Genomic DNA, 21299 nt, shown 5'->3' with positions numbered 1-21299 from the left:
AAGGTTCTGCACCCAGAGGTGGTCGGGCACTGGGACAGGCTGCCCAGGTCACAGCACCGAGCTGCTGGAGTTCAGGGAGCATGTGGACAATGCTCTCAGAATTTGATTTTGGGGTAGTCCTCTGGGGAGCCAGAAGTCGGACTCGATGATCCCTGTGGGTCCCTTCCAACTTGGGATATTCTGTGATTCTCTGAACTCCAAGCACCCACTAAGTGTATTCAGAAAAATACCACTCAATTTACGTTTAAGTTAATTACGGACCCCCACAGCTTCCAACTACAGTAGAGGCTACTTAAAGTGCCTGTTTCTGAATAAGAAAAAATTCAACTGGAAGGGACCAGTATTTTCTGCATCACAAGAAACGCACTGCAGAAAGGTAAGAGCCTTAAATATTAAAGATCAAAACAATCTGACTACTGCACAGACACGAAGATGCTTCAGGAGCAGGGAATTATTGTTCTAGGCGGCTTTAAAATCATTAAATGCTGGCAGAAACGAGCCATCTGGTCCCTTCTGCAAAGAGCCAAGAGGGAGGCGATTACGGGGACGCTGCCAGCCAGGGCTGAGGGCTGCTTGGGTGCCGGGCTGGGTGAGCCCACAGACAAGGCACCCACAGCACAAAGAACTCTGTGCAGGGGCTGAAAGGAAGAAAACGTGCAAAATCCTTGACTCCAGCAGCTCATGGGCCCACGCTGCAGCAGCTGCTCGGCACGGCCGGTTCCCAAAGCCCAGCAGCATTCCTGCAGCCTCGCCGTGACAGACGCCGGAGCAGAGCCAGGGAGGGCAGCCCCGGGGCTCTCCCTGCCCCATGCCCCTGGTGCTCCTGGCTCAACGCGAGCCCCAAGTTTGATTTGCCTCGCTTTTGGTCCCCTTTGCTCAGAAAACCAGCCTTTGTGCTGAAAGCTTGTTCTGTCTTTCAGGCTGCACCAGCTAGCCTGAAAAAAAAAAGAAAAAACTAGAAGGTATATCGCATTTCTTCCTAAATCCTCCGTCCTGCCCCAAGGCTTTGGAGCAGTCCCACCACAGGAGCACGGCCGCTGGGCGTGCTGGCAGCACGCACTCCCCAGGAGCAGGCACGTCACCCCCAGCACTCCCCTGTGCCAGGAAAGAAGTGACGGAGCCGAGCCATCAGCAGGGTGCTGATAGAGCCCTGCTCAGAGCCCTTCGTCTGCTAGGGCTGCACGTGAAGGCAGCCCATCATTACGCACGTGAGTTACAAGTACCAGCAAAGCAGGACTCCTAGACCTTTAGCTTCTGTTCTCTGGGTTTTCTACCAGCTATTACGGTAGCCACAGAAGCGGAAACGAGTTTTATCACTCATCTCCAGGCCAGCACATCACATGCATTCATTGCGTTACATGAACACATTGGGGGACAAAGAAAGTCTCCAGCCTGACTGCTCACCTTGCGCAGCCTGAATCGAGCTCCTTCCCCTCGGCCATGGGATGGAAGCAGAGTTTGTTTTATTGAGTGGCTGTAGCTGATGATAGCTGCTCTGGAAGAAGACTGCTCGCTTGCTGACCCACCCAGAACTCATTTGCCCCAAATCTGATTTTTCTTTAAAGCCACCATCGGCGAGTGGCAGCTCCTCGCTGGCTCCCCCATGGACACAGCGTGGCCCCGAGCAGCAGCACGTGGTCAGGGCAGAATGAGAGAGCTGCAAAGGCTTGAAGCCGCGGGTTATTTCTGGTCCTGCACCAGGGCTACGTGGATTCATGGTTTAACATCAGCTACATTCAGGAGTTGTGTTTACAAAAGGTGTAACTCTGACTACCAATAAAATTCGGTGCCAAATCCTAACAAATCCGTAGGCTGGAGCACTGCTCCTGGGAGGGAAGGCGGAGAGCTGGGGGTGTGCAGCTGGAGGAGAGAAGGCTCCGGGGAGACCTCCTGGCAGCCTTCAGTACTTCAAGGGGGTTATAAACGGATGGAGGACTTTTACTCAGGTAGCTAATGACAGGACAAGGGGGAATGGTCTGAAAATAAAGGAGGATAGGTTTAGATTGGACATTAGGAGGAAGTTCATCACTCAGAGGGAGGTGAGGCACCGGCACAGGCTGCCCAGAGGAGCTGTGGATGCCCCATCCCTGGAGGTGTTCAAGGCCAGGCTGGATGGAGCCCTGGGCAACCTGACCGGGTGGGGGGTGGAATTGGAGGATTTTTCAGGTCCCTTCCAACCTGAGCCATTCTATGATTTCAGGAATAGAAGTCCAGCCTCCTTCGACTCCTTTTTAACACCTCATTAAATAGAAAATAAGAGATGCTCTGGTCTCTAGCTCTTTAGGCAGGAATTATTCCCAGCATCAGCGTGAGGAAGACGTGCAGCTGCCTCTCCTGCTGTTTCCCACCAGATTTTCCTGCAGTTCCCGGTCCCAGAGCAGAGCAGCCTCCTTCCTTCTTTGGGCACCTTCTGCAGCAGCCTCCACGCGCACCTCGAGCCGCAGCCGCTGCCAGCCCGGGTCCCTCTGCTTGCAGGAGCCTGAGGTGGTCTCTTCCAGATGGCCTTGTTCTTACAGCTCCTCTCTTGGGACAAGCACCCAGCAGTTACAAGCCAGCACAACTGCCAGTTAGCAGAGTGCTTTCCTCCCTCAGACACAGAAAAATACACATGGAGAAGAGTTTTCAAGTTCCGGGAAGGGTTAGTTACCAACATCTACACAAAGCCTCCAGCCTTTTCCTTCTCACCTCTCAGTGCAACTTGTCTCTGTGTTAGTGGGGCTCTGCATCGCCCCAGCAGCCACACAACGGCACCCGCAGCACACACACGGCCTGCCACAACCAAGCAAACCTTCCCCAAGAGCTTGGTAACCTCCAACGAGTTTGGCTGGGACCGAAATAAAGGAGAGCTCGCGTCACCCCGCGTCACCCCACGTGCTGCTCCTGAGCAAACACAATGGGCTCCAGCCCGGGACGAGGAGGCAGTGAACCAGGTCACAGCCTCACAGGGCAGCCTCACGAGCCCTTCTGTCGGGCTGCCTGCTTCTGGGGGGCTCAATCCCAACCCAAACTACTGCCACAAACCCATTTCCAAGCTGCCTTCCCCCCTCGGATGAAGGAGCAGGGAAGGAGGTGTGCAAAGGACTCCAAACCGAAGGAAAAGCGCTGCTCCGGGGGGTCCGAGCCCCGGGGGGAGCAGAGGAATTTGCTCAGCTGTGGTGGGCAAGAAGCCTGCTTTGGGCTGGGAAGTTCCTCACGCTGTGTTTGTGCTTTTAGATTAGCATAATTTAGATTAGCATAATTATAATGGGTCTGATGTGCCCGGTGCCACCAGTGACAGCTTCCAGAGGCACGCAGCGTGAAACCTGAGTGAAGAAGGATGAACAGAGCCCTGCAGGCTGCCCATAAACCGAGGGAAAAAGCCGTGGTTTTGGGACAATTGGCTGCTTCCATCCGAAGCATTTCGGAAGGCAAGGGGTGGCTCTGGCAAGGCAGCAGAACCCGCAGGTGAGCAGACACACGCCCCGGTGCTCGATTTGCTGCAGAAGCCAAGCAGCTTCCCCTGAACTCCCCCACGAGGAATCGCTTCGAGGCGCCCCGCGATGATGGATGAACGCAGGCTGGGCCCCCGGCCTGACATTTGGGAGAGGGTTCAAGTCCCGGCCCTGCCAGATGACTTCCTGCAGGGCAACGGGATCTCTGCAGGCTAATCCTCCACCTGAAATAGGAAGAGGAGCGCTTCCACGTCCTACAGCACTACGAGGTTAAAGATACCGGAGCCTGCAGCCAACTCTGAGGAGCCTGAAGTGCCAAAATTCTCCCTGCAGTGAGGGCCCACGGATATTTGGTAGGTGCTGCACAGAAACCACCTGAACTCACAGGTTTCCCTCCTCATCAACCAAGCAGCAAGTCTCTGTCTTTTTTTCTTCCCCTTATTAACCTTACCCGAGCGGATGGCAGTTTGAGGGTTTCCTCCAGCCAAGGCACAACAAGACCAGTCGCAGCTCTGCAGAGCGGTGACATCCCCGGCTCCTCGGGCAGCACCACGCTGCCAGACACGAGCAGCACGGCCCCAGGGGACACCCCAGGCTCTGATCAGGGCTGGCCGCGGCTCTCGCAGAGCCCAGTGGTGCAAAGGGCCAGCAGACAGCCAGGGGCTACCAAACGCAGGAGGCTGGGGTGAGCCGCTCCCCACCGGAGAGCCCGCCTGAGCGAGTGCTCTGCCTCCTTATAGCACAGCCACAGGGAGCAGAAAAACATCTCAGACATTTCACCTTGTTAGGCTGAGCGGCTGAAAATAGCCACGGGATGAAAAACAAACCAGCTGGAAACTCATCCGGACGGTAAGGCTGCAGCGAGCTGGAGGCACGGCACGGCGCGGGGACACCACGGCCCCGACCCCAGCTCCCCGTGCGGACCCTCGGAGCGCCTCCAGAAGGCAGCACCGCTCGGTGCTGAGCAAGGGACTCACCTCGGCCAGCACCAGCACCACGAGCAGGCAGCTCTGGAGACCAACTCGCCCCTAACACGGGCCAGCGAGGTGAAAGCTGCACCTGAAGACACCCAGTGCCGCAGCGATGGTACGGAACAGCAGGCTGTTAGACCAAAATGACCACAGAAGGGTGAATCCCACCCTCAGCGAGGCACACGGGCACCACGAGAAGAAAAAGCAAGGAGGAAACAACAACTGAGACCCCGTCTCCCTTCCTCCCTACCAAGAGCTGTAAGAAAAACTGCCAGAGGACTCGGCACGCTGCGCAGCGTGGAAGAGGGGCACCGAGTGCCCCCAGGCATCCCCTGCCACGTTTTCTTTTAAAACAGTACAAGTTAGAGCAAACGAGTAACAGGAAAACGTGATTATCTACAGAGCACAGGGCGCAAGTCTTCAGGAAGCGCTGCCACCCACAAGAAACCACCGAGAGCAGCGGGCCCCTGGGCATGCTGAGCACATGAGGGCTCCAGGAGCCCCGCAGGACGATGCTCCCACAGCTCCCACTGGTAACAGGGGCTGGAAACGCTCCCCGTGCCCAGCATCGGCCGCCCTCCCCACCCGCTGCCCCACTGCACAGCTCCTCTCCTGCAGGGTCACCACCGACATTCCCCCAAATGGAATTGTTGGGGTTGTCTTTGGTCATTTTTGCATAAATCCCTTCTTCCTTATTTACTTACAGCTTCCTACAAGCTTAATGCCAAGTGGAGACTGGGGGCCAGACGCTGACCCTGCTGTAAAACACCAGGAAGAGGAGAAAGCCCCGCGGCTGCACGGGAGCTGCAGGGCCCTTCAACACTTCAGCCATGAGCTGTGACACCGCCACCGCCCCGTGCTGACAGCCGCCGCGTGCGGGAGTAATTAACGAGGAGACGCTGCTCCGGGCCTGCTGCTCCCCCCAGATACACCAAAACCTGCAGATCTTCGGCAGCGAGCACCGGGCCTGCGGGCCGGCACAGGGTGACACACCAAGTTCTGTCACAGGCAGCTGGGCAGCATTGTAACAGCAGCGAGCTGGGCAATAAGATCTTCATTTCTGGCCCCCAAACGAGGTTTTATCCTGCATCTGTTGATATCAAGGAAAAAACAGCTTTTTTTTTTTTTTTTTGCTTAGTCACAAATGAATTCTGCACTGGCACCCTCCCCGACCTAAACACACGCATTGCTTAGCAGCTGTAATCCGGAGCTCTTCCCCCCGGCCTGCAGCACGAAGCTTAGCTCCCGCAGCAAACAAGCAGGCTGGTCATTTACAGCTCCGATGCGGAACATTCTTCAAGTTCTCCTCTTTATTATGCTTCCACCCTCCAAGAATTGCAGAAATTCAGGCACCGGAGCTCAAAAACCTGGAGTAGTGAACTGAGCTGACCTTAACACTCCTCCTTTTGGGGACAGCAGAGCACGGAGCACCTCGCCATAAAGCCAGCGCCTCGCCGCCCCGCACGAGGCATGGAGGGGTGCCTACTGGCAGGCCCCCGGCCCCCATGGGTCCCCCCTCTCTCCACCACTTTCTGAAGGCTGGCTGGGGGCAGCGAGGCCTCCTGCACTTCCACAGCCCCAATTTGCACGCCCAGGGCAGATGATGCCTCCTCTGCATGCCTCCACAGCCCCTGGGGAGGGGGCCGGTGCCCACCGCAGCCCCCGAGGAGCGGGAGGTTCCCGAGGGCAGCCCAGCCCGCGCTGATGCCCGCGACACACCACGAGCTCATGAACTTTCCAACATGGAAAAAATAGGTTACTTAAAAATAGGCCGGTCAGGCAAACAAACAAGCGCCTGATACTATTTCATGAAGATAAAACAAACGGGCACGGGCTGTTTGCGTACGTAAGCAAACGCAGTGGCTTTAATGACTTCCTGGTGCTCCTCTGGTGACTTTCATACCGAGCCCAGCGCCGGGTGCTCTGTCCCACAGCCGCAGGTGACAAGAAGTGCCAGTGCCACGTTGGGGCACAGCCCTGCTGCCCGCCCCGGCCACCAGCCCCTCTCCAGGCTTGCAGCAGCGGTGCAGGGAGGCTCCAGGTCAGAGCCAACCCCGCTGTGGAGCTGCAGCCACAAAGACAGAGTCAGTGAGACGGGACCGCAGGGGCTGGCCGAGTGGCACAAGGGAAAACCAGAGGCTCGGGGCAGCAGGGCAGCCTCACGCCCTCGAGGAACGCCTCTGGGCTCTGGCAGCGAGCCCTTGGGGCATGAAGAGGGGAGAGGACAGGCCCCAGAGCTGAGCGGGGCCACGAGGCCGTGCTGCTCACACAGCCTGGGCTGGGGGAGAGCTGCAGGAGCCACGCAGCCGCCCGGCACAGCCCGGGGGACTCCCAGCCCAGGGGACTCCCAGCCGCACGCGGCAGCTCCGCGCAAACGCCTCCGGCCACATCTCCCCGTGGCCAGCAGGCAGCTGCAGCCTCCCGGGCTCCTGCCTGCTCCCAGTTTTTTTTCTCCCTCCCCAGCTTTGTTTCGCAGCTAAATAACTCGGGAAGCAGCCAGGCGTTTGAACATGAAGGTCGTGTGATAAGGACTCTCAAAACTGAAACACGACGGCGGCTAACGAGCAGTTAAGGGAGGAGGGGTGAGCAGCCCGGGCACTGAGAACCACACGGGGTAAGTGCTGCTGCCTCCTGTAATCAGCCTCCGAGCTTAACGAGCTGCAGCAGCAGTTTTAGAAGCAGGGAATAGCCTCGAGGAAAGCTGCTCCTCTCAGAGGATCGCCGGCTCGTACAGCCTCCTTTTAGCGACGGGACCCACGTGGGATTGCGCTCGGTGCCCTTTTGCCTCCCTTCCCTCACCACGACTCAGCTCTGGAAATCAAACCCAGGGCACTGTGACACGCTTGGCTCGCAGGACCAGCCCCTGGGCAGGACAGGCACCGCTCCGTGCTGGCAGGAGGAGCAGGAGGAGCAGGTAATGTGCACAGCGTCACCAACGCGCCCCTGGCACCCTGCGAGCCCAACACAGACAGAGCCATAAAACAACCAAAAAAACCATTTTGGCTGCTCCTTCCCCACCCTGTGGGGATGGGACGGTTCTGAGAGGGGCAGTTTGAAGGCTGAGGATCTGGGAGGGAGCCAGCACAAGGCTGAACGGAGCCTCAGCCTCCCCAGCCCCAGCAGCACCAGCCCCGTTTTCCTCCCCAGCACCTGCCTGCGGCCACGGCACCGCGTTACGTGGATCGGGGCTTGAGGCAAGGAGGTGCCACTTATGTCCCTGTGCTGTCGATTCAGCCTCCCTCTGCCTACGATTTGCATGTGGCTAACGTTGGATTCTCCTCTCCCCCAGGAGGACGAGCAGGCCCCAAGTAACCCTGGAGGCTCTCCTCTCACACACGCTCTGCAGGCACCGGCAGCGCGCTGCGGTCGCTGCCAAGGGACGGGAACTTCTCCAGCTCTCAGCACGCCGGTTCCTGGAGATAAAATTTCTTCTCTGAAAAAAAAAAAAAAAAAGCGAAGGCCGTGCCACCCAAGCAGGAGCACTCCCTGTTTTCTGGTAGCGTTTCTTTAACGCGTTCCCAGAAGCAGTGGCACTGTGTTGTGCGTTGCCAGAGCCGCACCAGCACCGGCTGCCCCGCGGTGGGGAAGGGGCACCCAGCGAGCTGCCTCGGCCGGCCCCACGGCCACACTTTGAGCTGGCACATCAAAAAACACTTCTCTTCCGCGGAGATATCCTCAAGCTGCCCACCAAGAGCAGCCTCTGCTCTGTGAAAGCACCGGCAGGGCACGGCTGCAGCTAGAACAAGAGGCACTGTAACGAAAGCCTTGGAGCCTCGGGGACAGCGCCGCTTTTTGAAAGCGTTTTGTTTAAAAGCAAGAAAAAGGGAGCGGGTCCGGGTGCCTCACAAACCCCTCCAGGCCTGTGGGAAAGGCGAGGCCATGAAGTTATTACAGAAACCAGCACCCGGCTGTGCCCACCCCAGGGCGCCAGCTCGCCGGGCTCCTGCCACAGCCGGCTCACCAAAGCAGCTCCCTTGCTGCCGTGCATGAAATCAGAGGTTCTGGCAGAGGAATAGAGGGCAGGTGCGGATTTTGGCATCGTGGTGGGTGAGGTAAACGTGAAATAGCATGAAAGAAGTGCAGTGCCAATGCTCCACCAGTTAAACAACCAGCAGCCCTAATGCTCAATATAATATAAAATAGAGGGGTGCTGCTGCACAGCACAAACACAGGACAAACCCTGGTCCCACAGTGCCCCTGTGGCAGCCCCAGTGCCCCTGCTCTGCTCGGGGCTGATCCCGGCTGGACCCCCCCCAGGCTCCTGCAGGAAGGAGAAACGGGGTAAATTCACACCCAGGTCAGCCCCTGCCCAAATAATGCCGGCAGAGCAAGGACTGGAGCCCAGCACCGGGCCACTGGGAGCACACGCAGAAGGGGGCAGGCACGGCCTGCCCCACACGCACAGAGGATCCCACAGAGCACTCTGAGGGCACACCGAGGCTCAGAGGGGCACAGACCGCGATATCCCTGTGGCTGGAAGGGGACGGGGCTGGTGGCAACCTAACAGAGCTCAGGTGAGCGGTGCCACGGCCAAAGAAGCCAGGAACAACACCACCACCCCCGGCACAGCCCCTGCGCCTTCCCGCATCTCCAGCGATGTCCCTGGCAGCGATGACAGGAGAAGAGGAGCAAGCTCAGCGACACCAGCTCGGACCATGGAGGCGCTCACCGTGTTCACTGCGATCCCATGCACCACTTCCCGAGGCGGCCGCAGACCACGCAGCCAGCAGGACAGACGAGCCCAAACCCACGGACACCGGTGGCCGTGAGGTCCCAGCAGGGAGCCACGAAGAGGAGCAGCCCCCTCCTGACAGCACCGCTGGTTTCGGCTCCGTCCCCACCACCGGCATGGGGGCGTGCGAACGGCACGGCGAGAGCCCTGAGAGCCCCGGGCCGGGCGTGCAGCCGGACGGGCTGGGGCTAAAAATAACCACGTGTGGGTGAAAACAATCCTACCGGCAGGCCGGCCCTCAGCACATCCTGCGCAACGCGGGGCGGCCGCTGCCCGGGCTCCCCGGGTCACGGAACTGCTCTGTGAGGTGTTCACGGGCAGCTTCGGGACCCCCTCGCCGCCCCTCCTGGCTCCGCGGCACCGACCCACGCACCGAGGCTCCCCGGGGCCTTACGAAATGGCTCCTGCCCTTTTGGGAGCAACCCAGCGCGAATCTGATACCGGCACGGGAAGATTAAGGATGAAGCGTTCACCAGCAGCCTGCGAACGAGTCGAAGCCAGAAGAAAATCTGATCTGGTTTTCCCCCAGAGCCCGGTCACCAGCGCTGACTTTCCTCCACACACACAACCGCTCTTCTCAAACCCTCACTCAGAAATCTTGGGACCCAGAACATGCACAAACGCCCAGCAAAGTGCATCGCTGTGCCCGTGGTGTGGGCAGAGGAACACAGGCAGCCGAGCCTGAGCAGCAGACAGCACTGAGGCCACATTGCTGCTTCGGCACACAGCCTCCCTGCATCTCCTGGGACCCTGCTCCAGGGAAAAGTGACCAAAGCCATCCAATTTTTTTTTTTTTAAATCATTAAAATCGTGGCATGTCACACAAATAAATAAACGGAACCCTTTCACTTTCGAAAATGTGTCAAACACCCGCCCCTGCTTCACGATAACAGCCTGTGCTGCTGGGGACGAGGAGAAAAGCGGCGTGCTGCTGCCTGGGGCTGCTCACTGTGCCAGGCAGCGCCCTAAAAGTTACAAAGCAAGCGGCCACGCGATCTCAAAGGGCACACTTTAAGGGGTGTTAACGGAGTGCAACAAGCACCGCCGAGCCCCCCGTACACGGCGTGGCTGTGCCAGGAGCTGCCGGCCTTCAGGCTGAAGGGCCCCGCTCCGTATGAACGCGTGTCTGGGTATGCAGCCTGCGAGGTGCCACGTGTTGCTCTGCAGCACTGCGCGCCCAGAAGGAGCCAGAACGTGCCAGCAGAGAAAAGCCGACGGCGTGGAGAAGAACGAAGCCCTCCTGCAGGAAAACCCCACCTGTGGGCAGCCTGGGCAGCAGGGCCTGGGTCCCGCGCCCTCCCTGCACCGGCGGCTGCGAGGGAACAGCGAGGCAGCGGCTGAATCACCAGGGCCGCCACACTTCTGCAGGGCCTCCAAAAATAACTCACCCGAAAATTCCTTGGAGGCATAAACCTTGCTTCATCAAAAGGACGGCAGAGATCCAGTTTCCTTAATGGAGCGGGCTGGATGCGAACCGGCTTAAGGACTTTAAGCTCACATACGGGGGGCACAAAAACAACTTCCAGCAGAGCAGGCAGCACGCGGGCCACACGAAGCAGAAGGGAGCCCCATAAACCAGGCTGCCGGCGAGGTGAACCCAGCTCCCTGCACACCAGGCACCGAGCTCCTGACGGCTCACCCCATAGCGGGATCCCAGGGACCTGCCCCGTTACCCCCAGCCAGCCCCAAAGGCCTTCAGGGTGCCTGGCTCCGTCCGGGCACCTTCACCCCGCAGCCCCCAGCCCCGGTGCTGAGCTCCCAGCAGGGCCAGGACACGGCCCAGCCACGGGCCTGCACCGGGGCCATGCCCTGAGCCAGGCACCACCCCGGGGCCCCAACCGATCCCCGGCCCCGAGCAGCCCCAGAGCCCGGGTACCGGCTGCGGGCACGGCCGGGGGGGGAGCCCCGTGGCCCCCAACCCTGGAGGGGCACCGGGGCTGTGCCGGGGGGGCACCGGGGGCGAGAGGGGAGCACGGGGCGGCCCTGCTGAGGCGCTGGGGGGTGCCCGGAGCCCCGGGGCCCAGCTGGGCGGTGGGCACGGAGCCCTCCCGGGGCTGTGAGGGACTGAGGGGGCTCTGGGGGGGCCGTGAGTGGGCCCTGAGGGGCTCTGAGGGGATCCTGAGGGGGCTCTGGGGGGACCCTGACGGGGCTCTGGGGGGATCCTGAGGGGGCTCTGGGGGGATCCTGAGGGGGCTCTGGGGGGGCTCCGGGTGGGCTCTGAGGGGACCCTGAGGGGACCCTGGGGGGGCTGGGGGAAGGCTGAGGGGTCTCTGAGGGGACCCTGAGAGAATCCTGAGGGGGCCGTGAGGGGGTTCTGGGGGGACCCTGAGGGGGCCCTGAGGTGACTCTGGGGGGGCTGAGGGGAGGCTGAGAGGGCTCTGAGGGGACCCTGGTGGGGCTCCGGGTGGGCTCTGAGGGGGCTCTGGGGGGACCCTGAGGGGGCTGGGGGAAGGCTGAGGGGTCTCTGAGGGGGCCCTGAGGGGATCCTGAGGGGGCTGAGAGGGGACTGGGGGGACCCTGAGGGGGCCCTGAGGCCGTTCCCGTCCCCGCGTCCTCACCCGCGATGGCCGCGTCCTCCAGGTGCGGTGCCGGGGCCCGTTCTCCGCGGCCGTGCTGCAGGAGGAGGAGGAGGATGAGGAGGAGGCCGCACGGCCCGGCCCGCACAGCCATGGGGCCGCTGCTCGGGGCCGCTCCGAGCCGCTGGGGCCGCCCCGGGCCGGCTGCGGGCTGAGGCAACGGGGCCGCCCCCCCCCCCGCCCCCCGGGGTGGTCTCTCCCTCTGCCCTCCCCCCCCCCCCCCCCGCGCCCTGCCCTCGTGGTCTCGCCCCGCCCCGCCCCGCCCCGCCCCGCCGCGCGCTCGCTGACAGGGGGCGGAGCCAAAGCGCCGGCCAATGGCGGGAGGGCTCCAGGCCACGCCCCCTCCCCTCCCTCTCCCGCCGCTGCCGCTGAGCCGCGGCGCCCTCTGGTGGCCGTGAGGGGGGGTGAGAGGGCTGGGCGCGAGGCGCGGTGTGGAAGCTAAGCAGGAGGGGCCGCGTGTGAAGATTGGATGGGTGACTTGTGAGGGTAGAAGAGGGGACGGGGACCGATGTCCCCCCCCCCCCCCACGCTCGCCCCCAGCCTTGTGGCTTCTCTGGCTGGGGGGGGCCCTACAGGTGGGGGGGGGCGATACAGGTGTGTGGGGATCCTCCTGCTGTGCCCAGTGCAGAGCAGAGGGGCAGGACCCCCTCCCTGCATGGGGATGGGGATGGGGATGGGATGGGATGGGATGGGGATGGGGATGGGATGGGGATGGGATGGGGATGGGGATGGGGATGGGGATGGGATGGGGATGGGATGGGGATGGGGATGGGGATGGGGATGGGGATGGGATGGGGATGGGATGGGGATGGGATGGGGATGGGGATGGGATGGGGATGGGGATGGGGATGGGGATGGGGATGGGATGGGATGGGGATGGGATGGGATGGGGATGGGGATGGGGATGGGATGGGATGGGGATGGGATGGGATGGGGATGGGGATGGGGATGGGATGGGATGGGGATGGGGATGGGATGGGGATGGAGATGGAGATGGGATGGGGATGGGGATGGGGATGGGGATGGGATGGGGATGGGGATGGGGATGGAGATGGGGATGGGATGGGGATGGGGATGGGGATGGGGATGGGGATGGGGATGGGATGGGGATGGGATGGGGATGGGGATGGGGATGGGGATGGGGATGGGATGGGGATGGGGATGGGATGGGGATGGGGATGGGGAAGGGATGGGATGGGATGGGATGGGGATGGGGATGGGGATGGGGATGGGGAAGGGATGGGATGGGATGGGATGGGATGGGGATGGGGATGGGGATGGGGATGGGGATGGGGATGGGATGGGATGGGATGGGGATGGGGATGGGGATGGGGATGGGGAAGGGATGGGATGGGATGGGATGGGATGGGGATGGGGATGGGGATGGGGATGGGGAAGGGATGGGATGGGATGGGATGGGATGGGGCCCCCCCTGCCCCATCCCTCCTCTGGGTGGCAGCAGGGCCCCGCAGCGCCCTGCTCCGAGGGGGGGGGGTCAGGATGGTGGGGGGGGGGGCTCAGGAGTGGGGGGGGTGTTGCAAAAAGTGGGCGTGTGCCCCCCCCCAGGGGAACCCCCCTCCGTTCCCACGCCCTCATCCTGCCGTGCCCACGCCCCCCCCCTCAATCCCCTCCCCCCCCAATTTTTTTTTTTTTTTTTATTTTTTTTTTCCCCAACCCCCCCCCCCCCTCCCCAAAGCAGGAAGGAAGCGGTGGGGGCGGGCCGGGGCTCGGCGGCGGGAGGAGGAAAGTTTTTTTGTGTGTGTCGGGAGCTCTCGGACCGTCCTGCTACGGGGGGGGTGCGCAGCGCAGCCCCCTCCCCACCAAACCAGCGCCATGCCCCGGGGTGAGTCCTGTGGGAAATTAGGGGGGAGGGCGTGGGGGCGGCACCCCCCCGGACCCCCCGGCATCCAGGACCCCCCGGCGCCCCCTTTGGGGGCGCCGGGGGGTCCTGGATGCCGGGGGGTCCGGGGGGGTGCCGCAGGTTTGCGCCCCCCTTTGCGCATCCCGCTGGGGGGCACCCTTGGGTGCTGCCGCTCGCCCCCCGCCCCAGGTCCCGGGGGGTGCTGGAGACCCCAAAGAGGAGCCCCCAACCCCCTCTCCGGGGACGCTGTGGCGCACGGGGGGGGTTTTGGGGGCGTCTTGGAGGGCTGCAGAGCCCCCACATATCCCAAAAGGGACAGGGAGGTGTCCCCAGTATCCCCATCCCCATCCCCATCCCCATCCCATCCCCATCCCAATCCCATCCCAATCCTATCTCCATCCTATCCCAATCCCATCCCATCCCCATCCCATCCCCATCCCCATCCCCATCCCATCCCCATCCCATCCCATCCCCATCCCCATCCCATCCCCATCCCATCCCCATCCCATCCCATCCCCATCCCCATCCCATCCCCATCCCCATCCCCATCCCCATCCCCATCCCCATCCCATCCCCATCCCATCCCATCCCCATCCCATCCCATCCCATCCCCATCCCCATCCCCATCCCCATCCCCATCCCATCCCATCCCATCCCCATCCCATCCCCATCCCCATCCCCATCCCATCCCCATCCCCATCCCCATCCCCATCCCCATCCCCATCCCATCCCATCCCCATCCCACCCCATAACTGTCCCCGTATCCCTGTCCCCAAATGCCCCCCCGGTGTCTGTGTGATGTTTGCTGTTCAAATAACCCCAAACACACCGGGGGGGGCGCAGGGTCTGGACCCCCCCTTGGGCTGCGCTCGGGGCCGTGTGGGAAGCGCCAGGAGCAGGATGAGGAAATGGCTCGGGCAGGGCCTGCAGCCCTAAAGCAAAGCGAGGGAAACCGAAAATCCTTTTTCTCAGCACTGAGGGTGTCGGGGTTACAGCAGCGGGGCCGGGCCCCCCCGAAATGTGGGGGAGCTTTGGGGAGGTTCCCACGGAGCGGGGCCCCGGCAGTGATCGCCCCACAGCTCGGCTCCTGCTCCGTGTTTTTGGGTTTTGATGAGTTTCCTCTTTTTGTAGTTGGGGTGGGGGCCGCACCGCGCTGCTCTGTGGGGCTGGCAGGGGGGCAGCCCCATGGGACGATGCGCACGGGGACAACGGGGACAGCGCCCCGCAGACCCAAACTGGGGACAGTGGCATTGAGGAAGGGGCTGCTGGGGGGGTGCGGGGCGCTCTGCCCGTCCCCCGACAGCACCTATGGGTGCTGCAGGGTCAGGGAGCCCCCTCCAGGAGCCCCCTCCCCAGGGGCACCCCACAAAGTCACGGTTCAGAGCGGGGTCCCCTTGGCACAGCGGCCGGGGGCACCCCGCTGTGGTGTCCGGCTGTCCGGGACGGGGTCCCTGCCGTGGGGAGGACCCCGGGGAGAGGTGGGCAGGGTGCGGGTAGGGTCGTGCCCCGGGTAGGGTGTGGGGTCAGGCAGGGGCCGTGCGCTGTGGGGTGCGCGCTGTGGGGCGCACGGTGCGTGCCGTGGGGCGCAGCAGGGATTGCGGCTGTGGGGCGCACGCTGTGGGGCACGGCGGGGCTGTGCAGGTGGCAGCGTGGGTGGGGGCTGTGTGGGGCAGGGTGTGGGGTGCGGGGTGTGGGGTGTGGGCTGTGGGGTGCAGTGCTGGGCTCTGTGGGGCCGTGCCGGGTCCCCGTGCGCCGGCTGCGCTCCCCCAGCGGAAAAACCCCGCGGGGGGGCCGGGGGTGCCCCGGCTGCGAGGGATGGAGGGAAGGGATTTTTGCTTCCCCTTTTCTGCCCAAGCCCAGATGAGTCGTTTCTCCCATCCCGGCGGGGGATGAATCACCCCCAGACCCCGCATCCCCCCCCCGGCACCCCACAGCCCGGCCGCGGTGGCCCTGGTGGTGCCGAGCCCCCGCCGTGTCCCTGCTCTTCCTCTTCCTCTTCCTCTTCCTCCCCCAGTTTCCCCTCCTCCTGCCGGGCTGGGGCTGTGTGGCCCCATGGGGCCGGGGCGGGGGTGTGGGGCCGGGCTGTGGGGCAGGGAAGGGGCCCCTCCTGCCACCCCCTGCCCCTCGTCCCCAGGTTGCGCACGAGGGCGCTTCCCAAAGCCCCCTGCACCTCGTCTGCCCCATCCCATTGCCCCTGGAGCCCCCAGCAGGGTCTGTGACCCCAGGGCTGAGCAGAAATGGGGTGATCCCACCCCAAATGGGGTGATCCCACACCTAAATGGGGTGATCTTGCACCTAAATAGGGCGATCCCGTACCCAAATGGGGTGATCCCGCAGCCATGGGGCAGAGCGTGCCCAGCCCCATCCCCAACAGCAACCGTGGCCTTTTGGGGACAGCCGAGGCCAGCGTGGGGCTGGATTTGTGGGGTGTGCGCCGTGGGGGCAGTGGGGATGCCCCAAAACCTTCCTGGCCTCAGCACCGGGTGTCCTGGGGCCGGGGCACGGGCGCTGCCGTCCCCTGCCCCTGTGGCACCCCGGGAAGCTGCGGGGGCACCGTGCCGTGCCCGAGGCTCCCTGTGGGGTGAGAAGGGGTTAAGGAGCTGCTGGTGGCAGTGGGGTTTGCCAGAGCTTCCCGGGAGAACAGAGCGGCCTTGTGCGGAGCGGGGCCGGGGTTGGGGACACGGCTGGGGCTGGGTGGCCCCGGGCACCCCCGGGCACCGCGGGGCAGGAGCTGACGGAGCCCCGGAGCGGGATGCTCGGGGACCATGGGGGAGCAAGGTGCAGCCCCTGATCCCATTTGGTGTGGGGTTTTGGGGTGGTTTCATCCCTTCAAGGATGAGCTGGGGCTGGGCAGGTGCCGCGGTGCCGCCCTCGGGGAGCCCCCTGCCCGCTGCCACCGTGCCCGGGGGTGCCCTGGCCGTGTCCCTGTCCCCAGCCCTACACCCAGAGCTGGCCGTGCCCGGGGTGCCGGGGCTGTGCGGGGCCTTCACAGCCCCCGGGGGGCTGTGGGGACCCTTCCCATAGGGGCTGTCCCATGGCTTGGGCACGTTCCCTGCGGTGGTCTCAGGGGCACTGCCCCTGCGGCCTTGCCGACCTTCCTGGGACAGGGACAGGGACAGGGACAGGGACACGCGTGGTTCCCATGATTGCCACCAAGCTGGGACGTGTCGGGGGGCAGCCCGGTGGTCCCAGCACCAGGAGCTGGCAGCGGTGGCACCGTCCCCGAGGCGCTGCGCAGGGGACCAGGACCCCGGCCCCGCTGCTGCAGCCTCCCCCCCGCGCCCCCGCCGGCTCCTGCCCCTGCCCCTGCCCCTGCCCGTTTGTTCTCCTGCCAGCATTGTCCTCGGGCTCCGGCCGCTCTTCCCGCCCGTGTCCATCCCCTGGGGATTTATGGACTTCCTTGCGCCCCCCCGGCCGCTCTCCGGGTGGGTGTCCCCAGCCCCGTGCTGGGCAGAGCCCCCCCAGGTCCCCCCCTGGGCACCCCCAGCCCGGCTGAGCCTGGTGCCGTGGGGTCCCGTGGGGTCCCGTGGGGTCCTTTGGGGTCCCGGGAAGGCAGCGGGGCAGGGGGCACCCCAGGGGTCTCCCCCCAGTGCTGCCCCCCCCGTGCGTCCCTGCAGCCCCCACCCCGGGCAGGTCTGCCCCAAACCTGCTCCCGGTCCCATTCCCCTCACCCCATCCAACTGCCCGGCCCCGTGCTGCTGCTCCAGCCCCTGCCCAGGCCCTGCTGTGTTTCTGCCCCCCCAAAATCCCCCCCAAAACCCCCCCGGGGCTGCTGTGAGACTCCAGGACAGGACCCCCCCCCGCAGCCACCCGCCCGCAGCCGCATGGGGAGGAAGACGAGGCCGGGGCTCGCTCGCGGGGGATCCCACACGGCTCCTGCACGGGATGGGGGACGTGGTGGCCGCCCCCCCCTGCCCAGCACCCACACCCTGGGGAGCTCCCCAAAGCTGTGGGGTGGGGGGCGCGGAGCTGGGCCCGGAGCCAGGCAGGGCGGGGGGCACAGCGCAGCCGCCCCCGCGGGCAGGAAGCCGGTGTCAGCGCGGGAAGAGGAAGAGCGACTTCCCCATGGGGGGCAGGGGGCACGGCCCCGTTGCCTTTGCCCCAGCCGTGCTCACCCCCCCGGAACCCCCCCGGGACCCCCCACCCAGCCACCAGGCAGTGGGGCAGTGTCCTTGTCCCCCCCATTCCTTGTGGCCATGCCCCCGCTCCCTCCCCGTGGTGCCGGCACCGCACGTGAGCCCCGCGTGAGCCTCGGTCCCCGACCGAGATAAATCCTCCCCCCGGCAGCCCTTGGGGTCCTCGTCCCCGCAGATAGCGGGACCCTGCCCCCGGGAAGGGGGCTGCCGGCCCCCCGGCCCCGCAGGAAGGGCAGCAGGATGGGCAGCAGGATGCAGCCCTGACGGGAATCGCAGAGGGAGCCGGAGGAAGGCGAACAGGGAAACGTGTGCCGGGGCTGGGGATAAACACAGCTGCTGGGGCTGGCGGTGGTCTTGCAGTGGGGCTGGGGGCACGGCACAGCTTGGCATGGCACGGCATGGCATGGCATGGCACAGCATGGCACAGCATGGCACAGCATGGCATGGCATGGCACGGCATGGCATGGCACGGCATGGCATGGCATGGCACGGCTTGGCATGGCACAGCACGGCATGGCACGGCACGGCACGGCATGGCACGGCACGGCACGGCACGGCATGGCATGGCACGGCATGGCATGGCACGGCACGGCACGGCTTGGCATGGCACGGCATGGCATGGCATGGCACGGCACGGCATGGCACGGCATGGCACGGCACGGCATGGCATGGCATGGCACAGCATGGCACGGCATGGCACAGCATGGCACGGCATGGCATGGCACGGCATGGCACAGCATGGCACAGCATGGCATGGCATGGCACGGCACGGCACGGCATGGCACAGCACGGCACGGCATGGCACGGCTTGGCATGGCACGGCACGGGGCGCTGCAGCACCCCGTGGAGGATGCGCTCCCCGGTGGCACATTTGTCCCATGCCATTGGGGGACACGGTTCCCTTTTGGGGTCTCTGAGCACCGCGGGGGCTGCCGGCTGTGCCCCGTGGCCCCGCTCCCTGACCCCTTTTTCTCCCCCCCCCTGCAGGTTGCTGAGGGCCGACACGGGGGACGCCGAGGCCAGCGGGATGCAGAGCATCAAGTGCGTGGTGGTGGGCGACGGGGCGGTGGGGAAGACCTGCCTCCTCATCTGCTACACCACCAACGCCTTCCCCAAGGAGTACATCCCCACCGTCTTCGACAACTACAGCGCCCAGAACACGGTGGACGGCAGGACTATTAACTTAAACCTCTGGGACACGGCCGGCCAGGAGGAGTACGACCGCCTGCGGACGCTTTCCTACCCCCAGACCAACGTCTTCATCATCTGCTTCTCCATCGCCAGCCCGCCCTCCTACGAGAACGTCAAGCACAAGTGGTACCCCGAGGTGTGCCACCACTGCCCCAGCGTGCCCATCCTCCTGGTGGGCACCAAGAAGGATCTGAGGAACAACCCCGAGACCATGAAGAAGCTCAAGGAGCAGAACCAGGCGCCCATCACCACCCAGCAGGGGATCAGCCTCTCCAAGCAGATCCACGCCGTCAAGTACCTGGAGTGCTCCGCGCTCAACCAGGAGGGCATCAAGGATGTCTTCACGGAGGCGGTGCGCGCCGTGCTCAACCCCACCCCGGCCAAGCCCAAGAAGCCCTGCGTCCTCTTGTGAGGGGCAGCCCGGGGGCAGCGCCAGCACAGCCAGAGACGCTCCTGCCCCGGCCCCGCCGCTCCCCCCGGGCGCTGCCCAGCGCCGCAGGACCCTGCCAGCATCCCCCCGCTGCCCCCGGCTCCAAGCACCCCCGGCTCCGAGCACCCCCGGCTCTGAGCACCCCAGATCTTAGCACCAACAGCTCCGAGCACCCTGGCTCTGAGCACCCCCAGCTCCCTCCAAACTCCTCCAGCTCCGAGCACCCCGGTTCTGAGCACCCCCGGCTCTGAGCCTACCCATCTCCAAACACCCCTGGCTCCGAGCACCCCAGATCTGAGCACCCCCAGCTCCGAGCACCCCCAGCTCTGAGCCCACCCGTCTCCAAATACCCCTGGCTCCGAGCACCCCAGCTCAGAGCACCCCCAGCTCCTTCCAAACACCCCCAGCTCTGAGCCTACCCATCTCCAAATACCCCTGACTCTGAGCACCCTGGCTCCGAGCACCCCGGCTCCGAGCACCCCCAGCTCCGAGCTCCCCCCAGATCTGAGCACCCCCAGCTCCAAGCACCCCGGCTCCGAGCACCCCCAGCTCCTTCCAAAACCCCCAGCTCCGAGCACCCCCAGCTCCAGGCTCGCTGCCTCCCGTGGTGCTCAGCAGGGCCGAGGGCTGCCAGCCCCGAGCGGCACCGAGCACCCTGCACTACCTGCCCCGGGGCCGGCCGGGCTCCCTGCTGCCCCCCCCGGGGGTCCTGCACCCCCTCCGGCCCCGTCCTCATCCCTGGCTGCCAGCGTTCGCTTTCGGGTGACACCTCTGCAGTGCCGGCACAGAGCAACGCTTCCTGAGAAGGGGATGCCCGGGGGAGCTGCACCCCCCCCCCGGCTCCTGCCTGGGCACCCAGCCCCACGGGGACCCCGCGGGTGCCCGGGGTCCGTCCTGCTTGGGGGGTCCCGGGGTGGGCTCAGCATCGCCGCTCCCCGCGCCCAGCACCGGCCCCGGCGAGAGCGGAGCTGGGGAGGCCCTGGGGAGGGTTTTGTCCCCCCCCCCCAGGACCCCGGTGATGAAGAACTGCAAATGGCAATGGGACCTGCCTGCCACGAGCCCCTCGCCGAGTTGCTTTTCTGTGAATAAAACCAGCCCTGCCCAGGCCCCCGCGCCTCCTGTGCTCTCCTGTGCGCTCCCAGCACCCCTGGAGCCGCCTGCTGGGGGGGGACGCAGGCGCTGACCCCAAAACCTGGGGTGTCCTGGGGGTGCTCCCGGGCTGGGGGGAGCCGGGGGTACCCCGCTGTGGCCGGGCCTGCACCCCAGGACCCACACAGGGACAGTGCTGGGGTCTTCTGCGGGGCCATGGGGACATGGCAGGGGTGGGCACAGGGACACGGGATGGGGACATGGCAGGGCACGGGGACGGGGGCACTGCAGATGATGGGTGAGGGGACACTGCACAGAACCACAGCCTGCTTTGGGTTGGGAGGGACCTCAAAGCCCCCCCAGTCCCACCCCCCTGCCCCCAGCCCCAGCTGCCCAAAGCCCCATTCACCCCCTCCAAGCTCAGCACCAGAGCCCCCCGCACCCGGAGCCATCCCTGGGGGTGCTGGGGAGGGGGCTCGGGACACTGCAGCCCCTGGGGGCCAGGAGCTGCCGGTGGCCGGATCCATCCCCAGCAGGGCCCCGGCACACACGGTCCCTTGTCTGGCCGTGGGGCCGCAGCCAGACCCCGCTGCAGGAAGGGCAGAGACCCGGCGGCCCCGCACAAGCCGCCTTTGTTCCCTGCCAGCTTCCTCGGCAGATCTGGGGGGGCCCCGGGGGCCTGGCGTGGGCGACGGTGCCCACAAGGCTGGGGGGGTGCCCATGGCCCCATCCTGTGCCGAGGGCACGTGCCGGCCGCCAGCCTCGCCGCAGCCCCTTGGGGATGGTGCAAAGCCCCCCCCCAGCTCCCAGACCCCACAGAGCCCCCCGGGCACTCTGTGGGTGCCCCACACACCCCGTCCCCATGTCCCCAGGGTGCTTCCC

General features: G+C 64.7%; 2 protein-coding genes across 6 annotated transcripts in view; one reads left to right on the top strand and one right to left on the bottom strand.

The window, feature by feature from the left end:
• STIM1 (stromal interaction molecule 1) overlaps window positions 1-11910 on the bottom strand; it is a 77499-nt gene extending 65589 nt beyond the window's left edge. For 3 of the 5 annotated variants that reach the window (XM_072033008.1, XM_072033010.1, XM_072033009.1), the window contains exon 1: window positions 11693-11910. In XM_072033008.1, coding sequence (XP_071889109.1) covers window positions 11693-11804 — 112 coding nt within the window. In that variant the 5' untranslated portion in view covers window positions 11805-11910. The remainder of the gene's footprint in view (window positions 1-11692) is intronic. The other 2 variants (XM_072033011.1, XM_072033012.1) reach the window with 2 other exon arrangements.
• Window positions 11911-13396: 1486 nt separating this feature from the next.
• RHOG (ras homolog family member G) lies at window positions 13397-19409 on the top strand. Its single transcript, XM_072033007.1, has 2 exons — window positions 13397-13553; window positions 18695-19409. The coding sequence occupies exon 2, from the start codon at window positions 18735-18737 to the stop codon at window positions 19308-19310; it is 576 nt and encodes a 191-aa protein (XP_071889108.1). The 5' UTR covers window positions 13397-13553; window positions 18695-18734; the 3' UTR covers window positions 19311-19409.
• The last annotated feature ends 1890 nt before the right edge of the window (window positions 19410-21299 follow it).

The sequence above is a fragment of the Anas platyrhynchos genome, chromosome 1 (genome assembly GCF_047663525.1).
Source record: "Anas platyrhynchos isolate ZD024472 breed Pekin duck chromosome 1, IASCAAS_PekinDuck_T2T, whole genome shotgun sequence".
Taxonomy (NCBI): Eukaryota; Metazoa; Chordata; class Aves; order Anseriformes; family Anatidae; genus Anas; species Anas platyrhynchos.
This window is presented reverse-complemented; position numbering and strand designations above follow the sequence as displayed.

Bases quoted from the DNA above. Each gene is read 5' to 3' on its own strand.
- RHOG (XM_072033007.1), top strand. From the start codon at position 18,735: ATGCAGAGCATCAAGTGCGTGGTGGTGGGCGACGGGGCGGTGGGGAAG.